Source organism: Dama dama, chromosome 6 (genome assembly GCF_033118175.1).
Source record: "Dama dama isolate Ldn47 chromosome 6, ASM3311817v1, whole genome shotgun sequence".
Classification (NCBI taxonomy): Eukaryota; Metazoa; Chordata; class Mammalia; order Artiodactyla; family Cervidae; genus Dama; species Dama dama.
The window spans coordinates 46,241,762-46,263,944 of NC_083686.1; the positions used below are offsets into that span (position 1 = coordinate 46,241,762).

The 22,183-nt window shown below is 41.7% G+C and overlaps 1 protein-coding gene across 2 annotated transcripts in view; it reads left to right on the forward strand.

The window, feature by feature from the left end:
- The first annotated feature begins 274 nt into the window (after positions 1 to 274).
- Positions 275 to 22,183, forward strand: part of SCFD2 (sec1 family domain containing 2) — a 392,631-nt gene continuing 370,722 nt past the window's right edge. For both annotated transcript variants that reach the window (XM_061145974.1, XM_061145975.1), the window contains exons 1-2: positions 275 to 1,234; positions 18,041 to 18,209. In XM_061145974.1, the coding sequence (XP_061001957.1) occupies positions 397 to 1,234; positions 18,041 to 18,209 (1,007 nt within the window). In that variant the 5' untranslated portion in view covers positions 275 to 396. The remainder of the gene's footprint in view (positions 1,235 to 18,040; positions 18,210 to 22,183) is intronic.

Below are 22,183 nucleotides of genomic sequence, written 5' to 3' on the forward strand. Positions count from 1 at the left end.
CAGGTCCATGAAAAACATCATATTTCAAATCAGGTTTTATCAGTCCTCAGATTTCTCAAGGAGCAGCGAAGGATAATCTGAACAGAGAGGAAGGGGAGGACAAAATTCCTCAGCTATTTCTTCAGCTCCTTCTCACTTCCACGAACCTACCCTGGCACCCTGGAGGCTCGGAGCCCCGCCCATTTCATCTCAGCCCTAACAATTCTTCCGCTACGGATTTCCTCACTAGCCAATCACGCTCCGTGGCGTCATTACTTTGCGCCACCCTGGACAAGTCAGAGGCCGCCCCACGTGTACTGTGTTGACTGTCAATGTCTCTTGGAGCCCAATTCCCGGAAGCTGTGAGTTCTGCGAGAAGTTCTGCACTCGGTGCCCCGAGTCTGCGAATTCCCAACAATGAACACTACCGGCGTGCTGTCCTTTACCCAGCAAGCCTGGGAGCAGGTGCTGGCCAAAGTGAAACGGGCCGTGGTCTACCTGGACGCCGCCTGCGCGGAAAGCCTGCACTGGGGCTGCGGGTCCTCGCGGTTGCTGGAGGCGGTGGGGAGCCCTGCGTGTTACCTGCGCGAGTTCGAGCCCGCCGCAGTTGGTGGCGGAGCCGAGCAGCCCAAGGCAGTGTTTGTGTTGAGCTCCCTGCTGAAAGGCCGGATCGTGGAGACCCTTCGGGACATCATCTGCCGAAGTCATTTCCAGTACTGTGTGGTGGTCACAGCTGTGAACCACGCAGTCCATCTTACGGCTAATCACGTGCCGCCGGCGGCAGCAGCAGAGTTGGAAGGGCAGCAGCCAGTGTTCGAGCAACTGGAGGAGAAGCTGTGTGAGTGGATGGGCAACATGAACTACACAGCTGAGGTGCTGCACATACCGTTGTTACTCGCCCCTGTAGCTCCCCACCTGGCCCTGACTCCAGCTTTTGCTTCCCTTTTCCCACTGTTACCCCAGGATGTGCATATCCTCAACAGTGCGCGACCTGACAGAAGGAGGCTGGGAAGCCTGGCTGAGGTGGATGCCGCTGCCCTGACCCCCGAGCTGCTGCTGCAGATTAGGTGCCTGGTGTCAGGGCTCAGTGCCCTGTGTGAGCATTTAGGGGTGCGAGAGGAGTGCTTTGCTGTAGGTTCGCTCAGTCGGATCATCGCTGCAGATCTGGCCAATTTTGCTCCTGCCAAGAACAGGAGGAAGACGGCCTCAGGCAGGGCATCAGTGGTCTTTGTGGACAGAACGCTGGATCTCACAGGTGAGTGGCAGTGGCTGCGGGGGCTTCATAACCACCCTCCAAAATGGTTCAACCTATAATTAATTTACCTCTTTCATGTGTCAGCCGCTTCCCGGGTGGCTCAGGCGGCAGAGTCCGCCTGCAGCGCTGGAGACACAGGAGATGTGGGTTTGATCCCTGAGTTGGGAAGATCCCCTGGGAAAGGAAATGGCTATCCACCCCAATATTCTTGTCTGGAGAATCCCTGGAGAGGAGCCTGGCAGGCTACAGTCCATGGGGTCCCAAAGAGTTAGACATGACTGAGGGACTGACATTTTGACTATGTGTCAGGTTAAGGAGACAAAGAACTAAATAGACATAGTCCCTGATCTCACGGTTTATGGTCTAGAGGGGGTTAGAGACAAACAAATAGCGATTAAAATCAACTTATTAAATGCTGTAATGGATAAAGGCATCCTTAAGGTGTACTATCCTGTTAAACAAAAACAACTGCATCTAGCCCAAAGATTGAAAAACTGGACTTATGCTGACATGGAGGAGAACTGTGCACCTGGGAACCTTTAGAAATGTGCAGATATGAGTATTCACAGCAGTCCTTCATAAGGAGGCTTTAAGTTGTTGAAGAACTATTACCAGATGACCAAGTTGAAGGAAACTGTATAACAAAACCCAAAAGTATTACAGAAAGGTGACTTTCAAATCTCTTTACATGAGTGTTAATGAGGCTGAACTTAAATTTCACCAGAAAATGAGACTAAATAGACTTGTAGAAAATATTTTCAAGTGTTCATTGATTTATTCTTAGTTCTTGTTCTATTGAAGGTTGGGTAGTCCCAAATTGTAATAATATTTATACACATAAGTAACAAATGGTACCCTTAATATGTTGTTGTTTAGTTCCCGAGTCATGTCCATCTCTTCTGCGACCCCATGGACTGTAGGCTGCCAGGTTCCTCTGTCCCTGAATTTACCAGGCAAGAATACTGGGGTGGGTTGCCATTTCCTTCTCCAGGGGATCTTCCTGACCCAGGATTTGAACCTGAGTCTCCTGCTTGGCAGGCAGATTATTTACCACTGAGCCACCTGGGAAGCCCACCATTAAAAAGGGGAAGAAAAAACACTTTCTTATACTTGTCATGAGCATTACTTTCTTTTTTAAAATCTTTTTTAAAAAATAATTTTTAAATTTATTTTTATTATTTTTGGCTGTCCTGTGTCTTTGTTACTGTGTGGGCCTCTCTCGTTGTGGAGAGTGGGATCTCCTCTCTAGTTGCAGTCCTCAGCCTTCTCATTGTGGTGGCTTCTCTTGTTTCACAGCATGAGCCACAGGACTTGCAGGCTTCAGTGCTTGTGGCACGAGGATTCAGTATTTGGTGGTTCCCTGGCTGTAAAACACAAGCCTGATAGTTGTGGCTTATGGACTTAGTTGCTCTGTGGCATGTGGGATCTTCGCAGATTAGGGATTGAATCCACTGTCTCCTGCATGGGCAGGTGGATTCTTTGCCACCTAGCCACAAGAGAAGCCCTTTGTATTTATTTTCAAAGGTCAATTTTATTGTTCTCTAATTAGGTAAATGTATGGTTGCTGGTAGTACAGGCTGGCCACACCCAAGTTCAGGGACAATGATCAGGTAACCGACTTTGGTAAGCATTCCCTTCAGTAGATTAACAAAAATGTTGAATGAAGTAAAATAAAATTAAAAAAACCCACAATAGGTGCATTTGAGATTTTGATTATAAGATTCATCTTCAGATCATAAAATAGATAGTAGGCTAAATGGTAACAGTGAGATGTAAGCTTAATTATGTGACTTAAAAAGCCAGGTGTCAGCCTGTAGGTGTGATTTAAATAAAAGTAATCATTAAAACACCCTTGAATTCTTAGAAGATTAAAAACACCTGATGAGTATATGCTTCTTGAGTTTTTGAGTCATGGTGTATACCGCTTGTGCTTCCATTTCTTTTTGCCCAAAAAGTGACATTTCAAATGTTCAGTTCAGTCGCTATGTTGTGTCTGACTCTTTGCAACCCCATGGACTGCAGCACGCCAGGCTTCCCTGTCCGTCACCAATTCCCAGAGCTTGCTCACACTCATGTCCACTGAGTCAGTGATGCCATCCAACTATCTCATCTTCTGTTGTCCCCTTCTCCTCCTGCCTTCAATCTTTCCCAGCATCAGGGTCTTTTCCAGTGAGTCAGTTCTTCCCAATGGGTGGCCAAGTATTGGAGTTTCAGCTTCAACATCAGTCCTTCCAATGAATATTCAGGACTGATTTCCTTTAGGATTGACTGGTTTGATCTCTTTGCAGTCCAAGGGACTCTCAAGAGTCTTCTCCAACACCGCAGTTCAAAAGCATCAATTCTTCGGTACTCAGCTTTCTTTATAGTCCAACTGTCACATCTATACATGACTATTGAAAAGACCATAGCCTTGACTAGATGGACCTTTGTTGGCAAAGTAATGTCTCTGCTTTTTAATATGCAGTCTAGATTGGTCATAGCTTTTCTTCCAAGGAGCAAGCATCTTTTAATTTCATGGATGAAATCACCATTTGCAGTGATTTTGGAGCCCCAAAAATAAAGTCTATCGCTCTTTCCATTGTTCCCCATCTATTTGCCATGAAGTGATGGAAGTGTATGCCATGATCTTAGTTTTCTGAATGTTGAGTTTTAAGCCAACTTTTCCACTCTCCTCTTTCACTTTCATCAAGAGACTCTTCAGTTCCTCTTCACTTTCTGCCATAGGTGTGGTGTCATCTGAGATTATTGATATTTCTCCCAGCAATCTTGATTCCAGCTTGTGCTTCATCCAGCCCAACATTTCACATGGGATGTACTCTGCATAGAAGTAAAATAGGCAGGGTGACAGTATATAGCCTTGATGTACTCCTTTCCCAGTTTGGAACCAGTCTGTTGTTCCATGTCCAGTTCTAATTGTTGCTTCTTGACCTGCATACAGATTTCTCAGGAGGCAAGTCAGGTGGTCTGGTATTCCCATCTCTTGAAGAGTTTTCCAGTTTGTTATGATCCACACAGTGACATACTATTTCATAAATCAAGATTGCTTCTCTCCCTGCCCTGCCCCAAGACTCCAGTTAGGCAAACTATAATGTCCTGGCCATCTAGCATCATAGCAACTACTTTTTTTTTTTTTAATATAATATGCATCTCTTCCTTATATACAACTTCTAAATCCAGAAAAAAACAAGGAGAGCATAGCTTCTGCCCTCTGAAAGCTCCCAAAGCAAAGTTATTAGGAATGATTTAGAAAATATGGGTATATTGGAAGGCCTAAGTTGCCAAGCCTCCCGATCTCCCCATATTTACCCCTCAAATTTCTTGCTTTTATATCACTGAGAAAATATGAGCCATCAGGAAGCTTCTGTATCTTCCCATCACCAAATCTACCAACCTTTCTACATCTACAGCCATGTATTTCTCTCTCCTTCCTTCATATTAAAATGAGATGTATTGTCTCTGCTACTATCTAGTGCCAACTTATCCTCCTTTGCAGACTAGATCTTTTCCTTTCTCACTCCTCTCATAGATTGACTTCTTTCAAATATCCTCCCCCTTTCCTAGATCATAATTTTTAAAAAATGTCTTTTCTACCAGATTTTTCCCATTAGCATGCACACAGAATGGAACATCTCCTTTCTTAACCCCTCTGGCTTCTGCAACTTCAGATTCATTTTGGCTCCATTTTACAGCAAACTTAAAAATTTGTCTATTCTTGCTATCTCTACCATCCTCTGCTCAGTTTTCCCTTGGCTTCACTTCTTTTAGGCTTTACCTGCCTTAATACTCCTCAGAAATTTCCTCTGTCAAGATCACCCGTGGCCTCCATGTTGCCAAATCCAATGTTCAGTTATCAGGATTCATTTCAGTCAGTCTCAAAGCATCATTTGTCACAGCAGAGTAGAGGATGCAAATAGTTTAAAAAATAATATGAATACAAATATTAAAGAAATGCAGAAGATATACAGATAATGCAGTTTCTTGTGTAATCCCATCAGAACATAAAACTGATGCTTTATTTGCTTGCTCACAGTCCTTCCATCAAATCTGGTTTCCTTAGCATTTTTTTCAAGAGCATACATGACCTGCCTGTGTGTACTTAGCCCACCTCAACCCTAAATGATCTCCCGTCACACACAGCTTTCTCGGTACACTGGCTGCCTTGCGCTTCCTCAACATGCCAAGTGCGTCCCAGCCTCAGGGACTTTGAAGTCCTTCTGCAGCTCAGCTCGGAATGTTCTTCCTTCAGGTATCTGCATGGCTTTCTCGCTCACTTCCTTTTCAGACAACCCTTCCCTGACCACTTTCTAGAGACATTCTCTAAACGTTGGTTGTTTATTGCCTATCTCCTCACATTTGAATGGAAGCTCCTGAGAGGAGGGGCTCCATTTTGTTTAACTATTTATTAACTAGCAGTCAGAAGAGTGCCTTGAAAATAGTAGGTACTCAATAAGTATTTATTGAAAGACTGGATGAATGTACAGGTGAATTAAAGGTTGCTGTTATTTGGATATTCAGTGAGGTGAATGTACTCATTTTTTGTGATAGAAAATACTTCTGAGATCCCTAAGTTGCATCATTAGTCATTCACAAATAAAGTGGAAGTACACCAGGGCATGCATTTTCTGAGTATTCTAAAATTTGACAGTTTAGGTCCATGATAGTATTTGAGCCATTTTAGGTCCATAAGATCATGCTAAAGACTGGGAGAGCATGGCTTTAGAGCCAAGCAAAATAGCAATTAAAATCAACTAATTAAATGCTGTAATGGGTAAGTACATTCCTAATGTGCACTGTCCTGTTAAACAAAAGCAACTGCCTCTAGCCAAAGATTGAAAAAACTGGACTTACACTGATGTGGAGGAGAACTGTCCACCTGGGAACCTTTTAGAAATGTGCAGACACCAGTATTCACATCAATCCTTCATAAGAAGGATTTAAGTTGATGGAGAACTGTTAACAGATGACCAAATTGAGGGAGCTGTACAACAAAACACAAAAATAACTGAAATACTACAGGCAGTTGACTTTCAAGTTTGAAAGGGGCATTATTCAAAGGGAGCAAATAGAAAAGTTTCTCTGGGTAGATTCAAGGCAACAAACAGGTAAAAAGAGAAAGAAAAATCAATCTACTATGTCCAGGACTTATGAGGAACCGTGAAAGTATCGTTTTCAATAGCATGCTGAGAGAAACACACAAAGTGATGACGGAGCAGTGAGTGAACCTCCGGGAAGTTTCCTGAGATCTCTGCCAGGGACATTCAAAATGATCAGGACTCTGTCTCCTCCTGAAGAGTTCATTTGGAAAGCACCAGGTGGGGCTCGGCCAGGTGGTATCCATGCGGTGAGGACAGCATCCCCGGCCTGGGAAGGGAGCTCAGGTTGGCTGAGACCTCCTGAGTGGGCGAGGTCACCCGCCTGAGGTAGCAGGTGGCAGCAGCAATGCCCTGGCGGGAGCGGGGCTCAGGGAAAGCCAGAATGGGCAGCATGACCCTGTCCCTGGGGCCCAGTATACTTCTCTCTCTACTGGGGCGTGTAACCCAATTTGAAACCTATCGACTTTGGCATCGTGTACCCAAGAAAGTTTCACTGATCTACATCCCATTTTTAAATTATGATAATGCTCTCCTTCAGAAGGGATCAAATTATTGCTGGTTGATAGAGGGTAGATTTTGGAGGAGAGATTCTTTTTTTTTTTTTTTTCATTTATTTTTATTAGTTGGAGGCTAATTACTTTACAATATTGTAGTGGGTTTTGTCATACATTGACATGAATCAGCCATGGATTTACATGTGTTCTCCATCTCGATCCCCCCTCCCACCTCCCTCTCTATCCGCTCCCTCTGGTTCTTCCCAGTGCACCAGGCCCAAGCACTTGTCTCATGCATCCAACCTGGGCTGGTGATCTGTTTCACTATAGATGATATACATGTTTTGATGCTGTTCTCTCGAAACATCCCACCCTCGCCTTCTCCCACAGAGTCCAAAAGTCTGTTCTGAACATCTGTGTGTCTTTTTCTGTTTTGCATATAGGGTTATCATTACCATCTTTCTAAATTCCATATATATGTGTTAGTATGCTGTAATGCCCTTTATCTTTCTGGCTTACTTCACTCTGTATAATGGGCTCCAGTTTCATCCATCTCATTAGAACTGATTCAAATGAATTCTTTTTAATGGCTGAGTAATATTCCATGGTGTATATGTACCACAGCTTCCTTATCCATTCGTCTGCTGATGGGCATCTAGGTTGCTTCCATGTCCTGGCTATTATAAACAGTGCTATGATGAACATTGAGGTGCATGTGTCTCTTTCAGATCTGGTTTCCTCAGTGTGTATGCCCAGAAGTGGGATTGCTGGGTCATATGGCAGTTCTATTTCCAGTTTTTTAAGAAATCTCCACACTGTTCTCCATAGCGGCTGTACTAGTTTGCATTCCCACCAACAGTGTAAGAGGGTTCCCTTTTCTCCACACCCTCTCCAGCATTTATTGCTTGTAGACTTTCTAATTGGAACAAATTTGTTACTCTAGTCCTAATAACTTATAAAGTCTTTTTAATGGATGCATTTGTGGTAATCATCCAACCTATCTTCCAAATAATCAGTTTATTGGTTCATTTATGTCAAAGATGTTTCAAGATAGTGTTGCAATTTCATATTGATAATTCTTAGGGCTGATTTTCAGCTGGTATGCAGTTGTGTTGTCAGACTTGTTTTTTAAAGACTGAAGTACGTCTGTGCATGTGTGTGCAATCACTTCAGTCTGTGCAAATCCATAGACTGCAGCCCGCCAGGCCCTTCTGTCCGTAAGATTCTCCAGGCAAGAATACTGCAACGGGTTGCTGTGTCCTCCTCCAGCGAATCTTCTCAGCCCAGAAATTGAACCCGCATCTCTTGCCTCTCCTGCAGTGGCAGGTGGATTCTTTACCACTGAACCACCTGGGAAACCCCAAAATGTTTGTACTAGTAAATAAAGAGAAATTCTCTACTTGGTGAGACCACAACTCACTTAATACTGTTGCTTGGTAGAGGCAAGCGATAGGGCCTAAGAAAGTGGGGGTGCTGAGGGTGCTGAGGCCACAGAAGGAATTCATGCTGGTGGTGATGATTGTAGAGAAGCAACACTTGTCCTTTGCTCCACGGTGGCCCCAAACTGGCTGGGGTGGGAAGGTAAGTGGAGTTGGTGGCATTACTTTTGGCCCAGGTGCTTTCCAACCATGATCTAGGCTCTGACATCCAGGAACATACCCGATCACCATGCTTCATTTTTTTTTTAAATTTATCTGTCCTGGCTGCAGCAAGCAAAAGGAGCTGGGGAGCTCACAACTTGTTACTAAGAGTTTGTTGTGGACTTCCCTATTTGTCCAGTTACTGGGATTCTGAGTCCCTAGTGCAGGATTTGATCTCTGCTCAGGGAAGTGGATCCCACATGCCACCTAGGGCAGCCAAATAAATAAAAAATAAATATTACAAAGAAAAGAATTTGTTGTGACAAGAATTTTGATGTAGTTTCTTACATCAAATTGCAGCTTAGATTGGGGCATTGTTTAGCTAAGGATAGCTGCAGCATGTAGAAGATTGCACCAACAATTTTTTAAAATCAAAAAGTAACTGGAAATCATCAGAATGATTTGAATCTGATATGGATTTCAATTTAAATTACATATGACAGCGGTTTTCATATAGTGACCAAAAGAAAATCCATTTTCAGTTGTTGGTTTAAATGTTAATATATATACATAGTGTATTAAAATGTTATTTGTTGTTGAATATTTTGGGTGCTATTCTTGACACTTTACCATTAGAAGATATGTATGCACATGTATATATTCTTCTTAGATGTAAAATTGACGCTACCCGAAATAACACAAATAACCTCCAATAGTTCATAAATACTCCACAGTGTTAATGTCATGCTTACAAATATAGAGAAGCTTCTCATCTTTTTGTCATCATCTTTGCTGAAAGTAATGTCACTTTGTCTAATAGTTGGTTTATTTTTTTTCAGTAAACATTTATTGAGTGCCTGCTATGTGCCAGGTGTTATTCAGGCCTAGACGAATACTGGTGAACAAGATAGACACATTCCTTGCTACCCTGAAGCAGTCAATAAGCTCTCTGGTCTGAAACATAGAGGAAGTTTGTTGTAATTGTTTGAGAAGTTATTGCAATTGTATTTTTTTTCCATTTATTTTTATTAGTTGGAGGCTAATTACTTTACAATATTGGAGTGGTTTTTATCATACATTGACATGAATCAGCCATGGATTTACATGTATTCCTTGTTTGAGAAGGCCCCCAGTGTCTGTTGCTATAATTTTGGTGTACCTTTACCACATCTAGACCACACAGAAGCTTGTCTGCAGTATCTTCAGACATGTTTGCATAGGGAATTTAAAGACAAACTTCTATGGACCGGTCTGGCTTCTGATTTTGTTTCAAGGGACAATTAAAAAGGTAGACGTAAAAAAAAAAAAAAAAAAAAGGTAGACGTGATTTATGAATATCAGAGAGATTTGAGTCTTTTTTTTCTAGTATTTTCTGGTTCTTCAGATGGGCTAGAGGGCTTTGTTGATTATTTACAAGTTCAAGATCAAAAGATAAGAAGGAGCAGTAACTCTGGGAATTAAATTTCTTCTTGGTTCAATTCTTTTGAATTTTAGTTTCATATAAACTTTTAAATTAAATCCATCCAGTTAAAGATTAACTCCCAATCCAATGGGTGGTTCTTAATCCTTGGATTAGGGTTTATTGGTTCATTCAAGATGTGGTTATATACTGTTTTATTAAAGCCTTAAAATTTGAGACTATTCATAATTGCTAACCTTTGGGATCATTCTACTTTTCTCAGCACTGTACATATATGTTGTTACTCAGTCGCTAAGTTGTGTCCAACTCTTTGGGACCCCATGGACTACAGCATGCCAGGCTTCCCTGTCCTTCCCTATCTCTAGGAGTCTCCTCAGACTCATGTCCATTGAGTCAGTGATGCCATCCAACCATCTCATCCTCTGTTGCCCCCTTCTCCTCTTGCCCTCAATCTTTCCCAGCTTTGGAGTCTTTTCTAGGGAGTCCGTTGTTCCCATCAGGTGGCCAAAGTATTGGAGCTTTAGTTTTAGCATCTGTCTTTCCAGTGAGTACTCAGGATTGATTTCCTTTAGAATTGACTGGTTTGATCGCCTTGCTCTACAAGGGATAAATTCCTTTAATTTTTATGACAATTCGTCTATAATTATCCCCATTTTACAGATGAGGAAACAGAGACATGGAGGAGTTAAGGAACTCACCCAAGATCACACAGCTAGTAAGTCAAAGAGTTGGGGTTTGAACCTTCGCAGCTTGCTCCAGAGCCTGTGCTCATAACCTCTCTCACAAGAAAGGCTATTCTTGTCCTGGATAGTGGAGATGAGGTTCATGTGGTCTCTAGAAGCTAGCAGCCTCAGAGACTCAGCACAGTTGTTGGACTCTGGTGCTGCTTTAGTGTTCGGAAAAGTTACTTATTCTTTCCCCCCACATCTGGTTTTCCACAAAATGCAAAATAACCAACCAATATCTTTATCTTGGAGAAGGAAATGGTAACCCACTCCAGTATTCTTGCCTGGAGAATACCATGAACAGAGGAGCCTGGCGGGCTATAGTCCATGGAATTGAAAGAGTTGGACACGACTTAGCGACTAAACCACCACCACCATCTTTATTTTAGGGTTCAGAGGAAATTGTCTAAAATCAGCATAGGTAATGAGAGCAATTGAGAAGCCATGTAGGGCTCCGACTAGGTTGCGAGTGTTAGATCTAGACTGGTATAATAAATTCAAGGCTTAGCCTAGTGACTTACCTGCTGTTTGGTTCTCACTGAGCTTTTTGAGGGATTTTTCATTTGTAAGTGGGGGAAATAACGAGTGTAAAGTGCTGTTGGAAAAATATAAAATCATCCATCCATTTACTTATTCAGTATATAACTAATGCAGTAGATAAGAGATTAAAAAGGGATTGTGTTTCCATTTTAGATAGCATAGCTAGAGAAGACCTCTCTGAGGATCTGACGTTTGATCAGAGAATGACAGGAGAGGGGAAATAGGATGTGTGACAGCCTTGGTATAGAACATATAAGACCCAGGTACAGAACGCAGAAGACCCAGCTATCGAATGCGTAACACCCGGGGAATGGCAAGTGCAAAGGACCCGAGGTGGGAAGATACTGGATGTGTTTGAGGAGTCCAGTGTGGCTTCCTTCAGTTTGCCCTGCAAGCAAGGAGGGCAGTGAGGGGAGATGAAGTTGGAGAGATAGGCAGAAGGAAAGCATTGTAGGGCAAACTAAAGACTTAGATTAAAAACCTGAATATGATGGGAAATTTGGAGGGTTTTGAGCTGTGATGTGACAGGCTCACATTTATATTACACAGGATCACATATGTAAGGAGTGAGGGGATTGAGGCAGATCCTTAATATACAGTAGCTGCTGCCACTCTCTAGGGTGTGTAACAGGCATGCGTAGCAGTCATAGTGGCCTTAGCTCTGCCCTTCCTAGTCAGAAGTCTTTGGGTGAGCTTCAACTTATTGGTCTCAGTTTCTTGATCCGTGAATTGAGAATAACAGGGTAAAATAAGTGAACATGTCCAGCTCCTAGAATAGTGTCTGGTGCATGATGGGAAAAATGTTAGTTATTATCATTATTGCTTAATGACATGCCTTTAAAGTGATTTAATGTCTTTGAAATGTATGTTTTCCCCTTCAATATGAGGCTAAGACTGTAAGTATAAGAATAATTTGCCATACATATAACCCAGAAGAATTCTACTACCTAACCTATTATCTGCCACTAAAGTAAATGAGGGCTAAAGAATTGATGCTTTTGAATTATGGTGCTGGAGAAGACTTAAGAGTTCCTTGGACAGCAAGGCGATCAAACGTGTCAATCCTAAAGGAAATCAACTCTGAATATTCATTGGAAGTACTGATGCTGAAGCTCTAATACCTTGACTACAAGATGTGAAGAGCCAACTTATTGGAAAAGACCAGGATGCTGGGAATGATTGAGGGCAAGAGGAGAAGGGGGCAACAGAGGATGAGATGGTTGGATGGCATCATTAACTCAGTGGATGAGTGTGAGCAAGGTCTGGGAGATGGTGACGGACAGGGAAGCCTGGTGTGCTGCAGTCCATGGGGTTGTAAATGGTCGGACATGACTTAGCAGCTGAAAAACAACAGCAAAGTAACTGAGAGTTGGTTAGAATTAACCATTCGTCAGGAACTATATTCTATGATATTTTGGGTGTTAGTATATATTATTTTAAGGATGTAAATAATAGTTTGGTTCTGTAAAAACAGCTATTAGCTACTGAACCTTAAATAAAATTAAGTATGTTGACTTCTCATATCGAAGAGTTTCTAGACAAGTTTCTAGATTTGCTGAGAGTTTTTGTTTTAATTTGCTGACAGTGTAATGAATTGAGACTTGCTAAAGTCCCCTGTGCTTGCATAGGGAGGAGGAGTATCAGCTAGACTGTAGGCACTAAAGAAGTTAAGAAAGAAATGCAGAACACATAGACAACTTGTTTGTACCATGTGTCAAAGAATGGCAGATGACAGATAAGAATAACTTAGGGGCAAGACTCCGAATTTGGGCACAGAGTTCACAGAAAAGTTATTGTGGTAATGAGGAGAAGTTTTTAAATTATTGAGAAGGTTACTACTGGAAAGCGAATTTCATGATGCTGTGGGGTAATCTAGTATCTCCTTTCCAGGGTTAAAGAGGATTCACTTAGAGACTTTTGACTCTCCTGTGGGTCTCAGGGCCCCTAATAGACACTAGGCATTCATTCAGCAAGTATTTAATAAGTAAGTTATAGTCTGAGTGCTGGGGAGACAAACATAAACCATAGAAAACATAAATAAGATCTGGTTCCTTTCAGCCCTGATAACTAAGTATTTTTCTGGTGGAATAAAAACTCTTTCCTTTAATAGCAGAAGTCCCCTTCAAAGCACTTATACTGGTTCTGTCTTAAGTCACTTGTATGGGCTTGTTTTTTTTGTTTTTTTTTTAATAAAGAGTGTGGTTATCTGCTTCCTGTGTTTGAATTCCTTCTCTGTAATTTACAGCATATATAATTTTGAGTAGGTTACTTAAACTGAATCCTCTGCTGTGTCATTGAGCATAATAATACCTATGTATTAGAGTTGTTTTAAGAATTAAGTGGATAATAAATGATTAGTATGGAAGTTAATATCTGTACATCATCAGGTCTCAATCAGTCCAGTTCAGTCGCTCCGTCGTGTCCGACTCTTTGCGACCCCATGAACTGCAGCACGCCAGGCCTCCCTATCCATCACCAACTGCCGGAGTCCACCCAAACCCATGTCCATTGAGTCGGTGATGCCATCCAACCATCTCATCCTCTGTCATCCCCTTCTCCTCCTGCCTTCAATCTTTCCCAGCATCAGGGTCTTTTCAAATGAGTCAGCTCTTCACAACAGGTGGTCAAAGTATTGGAGTTTCAGCTTCAACACCAGTTCTCCCAGTGAACACCCAGGACTGATCTCCTTTAGGATGGACTGGTTGGATCATCTTGCAGTCCAAGGGACTCTCAAGAGTCTTCTCCAACACCACAGTTCAAAACCATCAATTCTTCAGTGTTCAGCTTTTGTTATGGTCCAGCTCTCACATCCATACATGACTCCTGGAAAAATTATAGCCTTGACTAGACCTATATTTGTTGACAAAGTAATGTCTCTGCTTTCTAATATGCTGTCTAGGTTGGTCTAACTTTCCTTCCAAGGAGTAAGCATCTTTTAATTTCATGGCTGCAGTCATCACCTGCAGTGATTTTGGAGCCCAGAAAAATAAAGTCAGCCACTGTTTCCACTGTTTCCCCATCTGTTTGACATGAAGTGATGGGACTGGATGCCATGATATTAGTTTTCTGAATGTTGAGCTTTAAGCCAACTTTTCCACTCTCCTCTTTCACTTTCATCAAGAGGCTTTTTAGTTCTTCTTCACTTTCTGCCATAAGGGTGGTGTCACCTGCCTATCTGAGGTTATTGATATTTCCCGGCAGTCTTGATTCCAGCTTGTGCTTCCTCCAGCCCAGCGTTTATTATGATGTACTCTGCATATAAGTTAAATAAGCAGGGTGACAATATACAGCCTTGACGTACTCCTTTCCCAGTTTGGAACCAGTCTGTTGTTCCGTGTCCAGTTCTAACTGTTGCTTCCTGACCTGCATACAGGTTTCTCAAGAGGCAGGTCAGGTGGTCTGGTATGCCCATCTCTTGAAGAATTTTCCACTGTTTGTTGTGATCCATACAGTCAAAGGGGTTGGCATAGTCAATAAAGCAGAAATAGATGTTTTTCTGGAACTCTCTTGCTTTTTCGATGATCCAGCGGATGTTGGCAGTTTGATCTCTGGTTCCTCTGCCTTTTCTAAAACAAGCTTGAACATCTGGAAGTTCACGGTTCACATATTATTGAAGCCTGGCTTGGAGAATTTTGAGCATTACTTTACTAGCGTGTGAGATGAGTACAATTGTGCAGTAGTTTGAGCATTCTTTGGCATTGCCTTTCTTTGGGATTGGAATGAAAACTGACCTTTTCCAGTCCTGTGGCCACTGCTGAGTTTTCCACATTTGCTGGCATATTGAGTGCAGCACTTTCACAGCCTCATCTTTCAGGATTTGAAATAGCTCAACTGGAATTCCATCACCTCTGCTAGCTTTGTTTGTAGTGATGCTTCCTAAGGCCCACTTGACTTCACATTCCAGGATGTCTGGCTCTAGGTGAGTGTGAGTGATCACACCATTGTGATTATCTGGGTCGTGAAGATCTTTTTTGTACAGTTCTTCTGTGTATTCTTGCCAGCTCTTCTTAATATCTTCTGCTTCTGTTAGGTCCATACCATTTCTGTCCTTTATCAAACCCATCTTTGCATGAAATGTTCCCTTGGTATCTCTAATTTTCTTTGAGATCTTTAGTCTTTCCCATTCTGTTGTTTTCCTCTATTTCTTTGCACTGATCACTGAGGAAGGCTTTCTTATCTCTCCTTGCTGTTCTTTGGAACTCTGCATTCAAATGGGAATATCTTTCCTTATCTCCTTTGCTTTTCACTTCTCTTTTTTTTCACAGCTATTTGTAAGGCCTCCTCAGATGGCCATTTTGCTTTTTTGCATTTCTTTTTCTTGGGGATGGACTTGATTCCTGTCTCCTGTACAGTGTCATGAACCTCCGTCCATAGTTCATCAGGCACTCTGTCTTATCAGATCTAGTCCCTTAAATCTATTTCTCACTTCCACTCTATAGTCATAAGGGATTTGATTTAGGTAATACCTGAATGGTCTAGTGGTTTCCCCACTTTCTTCAATTTAAGTCTGAATTTGGCAATAAGGGGTTCACGATCTGAGCCACAGTCAGCTCCCGGTCTTGTTTTTGCTGACTGTATAGAGCTTCTCCATCTTTGGCGGCAAAGAATACAATCAATCTGATTTCGGTGTTGACCATCTGGTGATGTCCATGTGTAGAGTCTTCTCTTGTGTTGTTGGAAGGGGGTGTTTGCTGTGACCAGTGCATTCTCTTGGCAGAACTCTATTAACCTTTGCCCTGCTTCATTCTGTACTCTGAGGCCAAACTTGCCTGTTACTCCAGGTGTTTCTTGACTTCCTGCTTTTGCATTCCAGTCCCCTGTAATGAAAAGGACATCTTTTGTGGGTGTTGGTTCTAGAAGGTCTTGTAGGTCTTCATAGAACCGTTCAACTTCAGTTTCTTCAGCGTTACTGGTTGGGGCATAGCCTTGGATTACTGTGATATTGAATGGTTTGCCTTGGAAACGAACAGAGATCATTCTGTCATTTTGGAGGTTGCATCCAGGTACTGTATTTTGGACTCTTTTGTTGACTGTGATGGCTACTCCATTTCTTCTAAGGGATTCTTGCCCACAGTAGTAGGCATAATGGTCATCTGAGTTAAATTCACCCATTGCAGTCCATTTTAGTTCACTGATTCCTAGAATGTCAAAGTTCACTCTTGCCATCTCCTGTTTGACCACTTCCATCTCCTGTTTGACCAGGTCTCAATAAATATTAGCTATTCTGATGAAGATGATGAGGGTGATGACCGTGATTCCTTGAATTTCTGGTTTAGTTTTTTCTACCTAGTTTTTCTGCCCAATTAATATGACATGGCAAATACAGTAGAGAGATACAGATAGAAAGACATTAGGAAATCAAATGTTAATTGATTTGAAGTGAGTGAGATCAAAACAAGTTGATTTGGCCAGTCACATCCATTGTTGCCACTCTAATGGCAGAAAGTGAAGAGAAACCAAAGAGCCTCTTGATGAGAGTGAAAGAAGAGAGTGAAAAAGCTTGCTTAAAACTCAACATTCAAAAAAATAATATCATGGCATCTGGTCTCATCATATCATGGCAAATAGATCAGAAGATTGGGAAAGATTGGAAGCAGTGGCAAATTTTATGTTCTAAGGCTCCAAAATCACTGCAGATGTTGACTGCAGCCATGATGAAATTAAAAGATGCTTGCTTCTTGAAAGAAAAGCTATGACAAACTTAGCATTTCCAAAAGCAGTGACATCATTTTGCTGACACAGGTCCACATAGTAAAAGCTATGGTTTTTCCAATAGTCATGTACAGAAGTGAGATTTGGACCATAAAGAAAGCTGATTGCCGACAAATTGATGCTTTTGAACTGTGGTGCTGGAGAAGACTCTTGAGAGTTCCGTGGGCTGCAAGGAGATCAAAGCAGTCAATCCTAAAGGAAAGCATCCCTGAATATTCATTGGAAGAGCTGATGCTGAAGCTGAAACTACAATACTTTGGCCACCTGATGCAAAGAGCCAACTTGTTGGAAAAGACCCTGATGCTGGGAAGGGTTGAAGGCAAAAGGAGAAGGAGGCAACAGAGGACAAGATGGTTGGATGGCATCACTGACACAATGGATATGAGTTTGAGTGAACTCCAGGAGATAGTAGAGGACAGGGAAGTGTGTTGTGCTGCAGTCCACGGGGTCAGAAGAGTTGGGCATGACAGCAACTGAACAACAACAACAGCTGGTTGTTGAAATGGAATCTTTCAAGCATTGATGACTTTTGGAAAGATAACTCGGCCTTTTGGAAAAGCATTAAGCTGTGTAATTGGTCATGATTTTAATTTGAGCTTATTAATTCATTTGTTATTAAAGGAGTTAATATATGTAAAGCACCTAGAACAGTGCCTGGTAAATAGAAAATGCTCTATAAATCCTTCTATCAGTACAAACTTTTCCCATTCATTCATTTGTTCTTTTTCTCATCTAACAAATAATTAGTAAACCTACCAACTACCAAGTTGCCTTTATGTATAGAATGGACTAGGTAAACAGCTGCCATTATGAAGATAAGCCTCTTGCAAAGGGGAGATCTGCTATTCTTGGTCAGGTCACTAAGTCCTTCTAGGTCTTAAAGTCTTCATCAGCACAATTAAGAAAATCTGTTTGGCTCGAAAATTTCAGGATAGTGTCATCTTATGTCACCATTTACCTGACCTACCAAATGTTAACTTATTTTTATTCACTAAATACCTGTTGATGCCTTCCATGTGTAGGCACTATGCCAAGTTCTGGGAATATAGCAGTAACCAGACAGACATAGCGCCTGCCCTCAGGGGCCATTAAGTACGACACACAAGACATACATTGTCTAGGTAACTGTGAACCTGATTAGTGTTACCAAGGGAAAAATGTCAGCATTGTGTTACTGATTTCTGTAACAGCTTCTTTTTCCTCCCATTTTGTGAGTTCATATTTTCTTGTCTGTTTAAATAGGGGCTGTAGGACATCATGGAGATAACTTGGTGGAGAAGATCCTCGCAGTGCTTCCCCAGCTTCCAGGCCACACCAGTGATGTGATGGTTAACATGGTGGAGCTCACTGCACTCCAGGCTGAGGAGGAGAGTCAGAATGTGGTTGTACCCGGCTGTCTTGCACAATCCAAGTAAGATGTGTGGTTTTTTTTCCCTCTTTTCCTTTTCTTTCTTTTCTTGAGTGTTCCTGTAGAAAGGAAACAATGAAGAGTTAGTCTGGTTGAAAAATTTATAGTGGATAGCATTTAGAAAATATAATTTTTTCTAAACTTTGAAATAATTGTGTTTGTTAAACAATGTAAGCCGAGAAGTACAGAATTTTGAAAAGGTGTTATTTAGATGTAATATAAGCTTATTCCAGGGTCAGCTAAGTGAGTCAATTTATACATCTCCATTTCTCAGACAGTTTCACGTGGAGTTGAGGCTCGGCTTTCTCAGCTTCTCTTTCCCAGCTGACTCTTACACATGATGAAAATCCTGCCCACAAAGCTCTGAAACGGTGCCATCTTTTTATATGTAAATGATATACTCTTGGGCATCAGTGGGAAAAGTTTTTATTTCTGTGTATACTTTTGCACATGGTTAGAGAAATCAGAGAAAGAAGGTGGGATACTTTGTATTATGCAGAGTTCCAAAAAAAAAAAAATAATAATAATCACTCCAGAAACATGACAATGAAAAGAAACAGTAATTACCTTTCCTACTTTTTCCTTCATCAACAGTTTTTATGGGAACAAAAGTATATTTCAAGAGAAAAAAGTGTTTGAGTATCTATTTCCCTCATCTCCCAAGTTTTAAAGTTTTAAACAAAGCAGGACCTTTCAGCTCTATAGTTTTCAATATTAATAGTAATAGACGTGTTTGGAATTTCCTGTCATCGTTGGGATTGATTTTCAGGTCCTGAAACTTTCAGCTTTGTTGTAGACCGTTAATGACATTTATTGGATGCCCAGTGTGTCTGGGCTGGTGTGTGAAGAAAACAGAAAGTTCTATCCCTGTCTTTTTGTGTGCTCTTACACACGATAAAAACAATGGCCTGTGCTCACTTTGGTAGTATATATGCTAAAACGTTGACCTAATGGCTTGAAGCTATACAAACTCAAGTAATTATGATTGGAAATATTTTTAACTTCTCAGAGGACAGTTTAAAACTTTATTATTAAGGGCTTACTATGAGCCTTACTCTGTAGTAAGTAATATGGAGGACATAAAATAATATGAAATGTTATTCTTGCCTTCAAGGAACACTTTTCTTGTTGGGTAGTCATGATTTACACACAGGTACAATTAAAAAATACTAGAGTGATACAGAATTAAGACTCATGTGTCTGCTCTAGATTATGATTCCTGCAAGTGAAGTATCAAGTCACTGTGGGCTTTGTAGATCAGTGCGGGTGTTGTGGAAGTGGTGGTGCTTCATTCAGTTATGTCTTGAAGGATTCAGAAAAGGAGAGAGCATGAAGACGGGTACGGAAATAAGTCAGGGCCTAAGGTTGTGAGAAATAAAGACAGTGACAGGACCCTCACCAGACCATCACTGCATCAGCTTAATTAACATTTTTCAGAACTTACTATTATACATGCCAGGCATTTGGGAAGTCATTTAAGTTTCACAATGGCCCAGTGAGGTAGATGTTTTTATTCTGCATAAGGAAACTAAGACAAAGAGAAGTTAAGTAACTAGTAGGACATAGGATTAGAACTTGAGCCCAGAATGTTTAACTTATGTACTATGTGTGCAGGGGCCAGAGAAAATCTAGCCTCATGAAACACAAAGCTATTTCATGATTTAATTTGGGGAAGCCTATGTGTTCAACATAATGGTTACACAAACAACAGGATTTAGTTGTGACTAATTGCAGCAAAACGGGAATTTATTAAAGGGGATTGGAAAGCTAGCAGAATCAAAGGAAGAATGGTTAATCAGATTTTGGAATGGATTAGTACAGTTCCTGAAGCTGAAACTCCAGTACTTTGGCCACCTGATGTGAAGAACTGACTCATTGGAATAGACCCTGTTGCTGGGAGGGATTGAAGGCAGGAGGAGAAGAGAACGACAGAGGATGAGATGGTTGGATGGCATCACCGACTCGATGGGCATGAGTTTGAACAAGCTCTGGGAGTTGGTGATGGACAGGGAAGCCTGGTGTGCTACAGTCCATGGGGTTGCAAAGAGTTGGACACGACGGGGACTGAACTGAACTGAACTAAGTACAGTTCCAGGGACCTAGGGGCCAAGAACTCAGGAAAAGCTCTTCCAGTCATTGACACCAGAGAGACTGAATTTCAACTGTTCTCTGTCTTGAGTCATTCTGCCTAAGATTCAGATTCCAGGGGAAAAAGTAGGATTGGCCTAACTTGGGGTCAGTAGGGGTTGGGAGCAGTTCATGCTGACTGAGATTTGTGCCAGGATCATATGGCATGGCAGAGGGATAGTCCTTCAAAGGAAAACTGGAATGTTTATCAAAAGGAGGGAGAGAGAGCCTGAGTGTATGCCTTTTCCACTCCTGGTCTGTGTCTTTAATGGGTGCCTTTTCCTCTCTTCAGACTATGAGTGAGTATTGCATAGAATATCAGTTTTCAGTGCCACTCAAGTATCAGAGTGCGGTCATAGATATCCAAGGCAGTGGTGAATTCTAGCAAGATCTAAAGAAAACTTTAAGGAGAGCAAGTTTGGTGACATAGTGAGACCAGAAGGCAGGTCACAGATGATAAAGATAGTGAGAAAATTGTAACCAAATAAAAATATAAAGCAGTAATTAGGAGAAAATATGGTATTCTCTTTATAGTTGCTTTGAAGACTGAAGGAATTGTGCTGATTAATTTCTTTGTAAAGAGATATTGAAATCAATTACAGCCAACTTAGTGTCTACTGCACTTCCATCAAAATAATGACAGTCACTGCTATCTCCAATGCCACCCCCAAGAAAGTTCTTAGTGAAATGAGTGTGAGGATTAAAAATTTAGTACTAAAAGGCAAAACAGATGGCTTTTTGGCAATGAATAATGTGACTGCAGTAGAATAATCTTTAAAAACCAAGTCTCTAACCAGGATATAAACCTTAACAGGTAAAATTGATTGCTAAAATACTTTTTATAAAAGGTTGTTTATAATTACAGCAATTAAAATTATGACCTATGCAGATGAAAAATTGATAACTTAGATAAATTATAACATGGCTTTCCAGTTCCTGTCCACTGGTCACTGGATTATGTGGAATATATTGTTCGAGAAAGAGGCAGGATCTTTTCTGTTCTCATGTTAACCTTTTGTTGCAGTGGGTTTCTGTCCTCTGCCCCAGCTCCACTCTCCTAGCCTGTTACTCTTTCAGTTCCTGGAGAGCGCCCCCTCACGCCCTACCTGCACTGACTGTGTCTCTGCCGGTGCCCCTGCCCCGGTTCAGCCCCACCCCCACAGTGCGGCCGGTTCCACTCTGTCCAGCGCCCACTTTTCCTCCTGCAGCGCCACGCATGCCTGCCTCGTCTTTCATTCTCTCCTCCTTCCTCGCTTCTTACAGCCACACTAGCTTCCTTTCTCTTCCTCCAGTGGGGCACTCACTGTCCTGCCACGGGACTTTCCTCTTGATTTGCCTGGATCATTCTGCCTGCAGATATAAACCTGCCCCGATTTCCTGTCTTCCTTCTCAGGCCTTCATATTTCCTTTCTCTCTTTAGCTAGTTTTCCTTCTCAGCCCAGATAACTTTCTAATGTACTTACTGAAGTTGTGTGTTTATCTGTCCCTTTCCTAGAGACCCACAGAGTGAACTCCTACTAGAGAGTCCTATGAAAGGAGGGATATTTGTCTGTTTTCTTTGCTGCTAGACCCCCTACCTAGAACAATACCTGGCACTCAAGAGATCACTTTTGTTTGTTTTTTTGTTTTGTTTGTTGATTGATTTTTGGTTTATTTGTTTTTGGCCATGCTGTGCAGCTTGGGGAATCTTAGTTCCCTGACCAGGGAGCGAACCTGAGCCCTCAGGAGTGAAAGCAAGGAGTCCTAATTACTGGACTGCCCGGGAATTCTCATCAGGAGATGTTTGTTTAATGGTGATGGTGCTGCTAGGGCAAGATCTGTGAGAGAGTGAAGCTGAAGACTAAGATAGA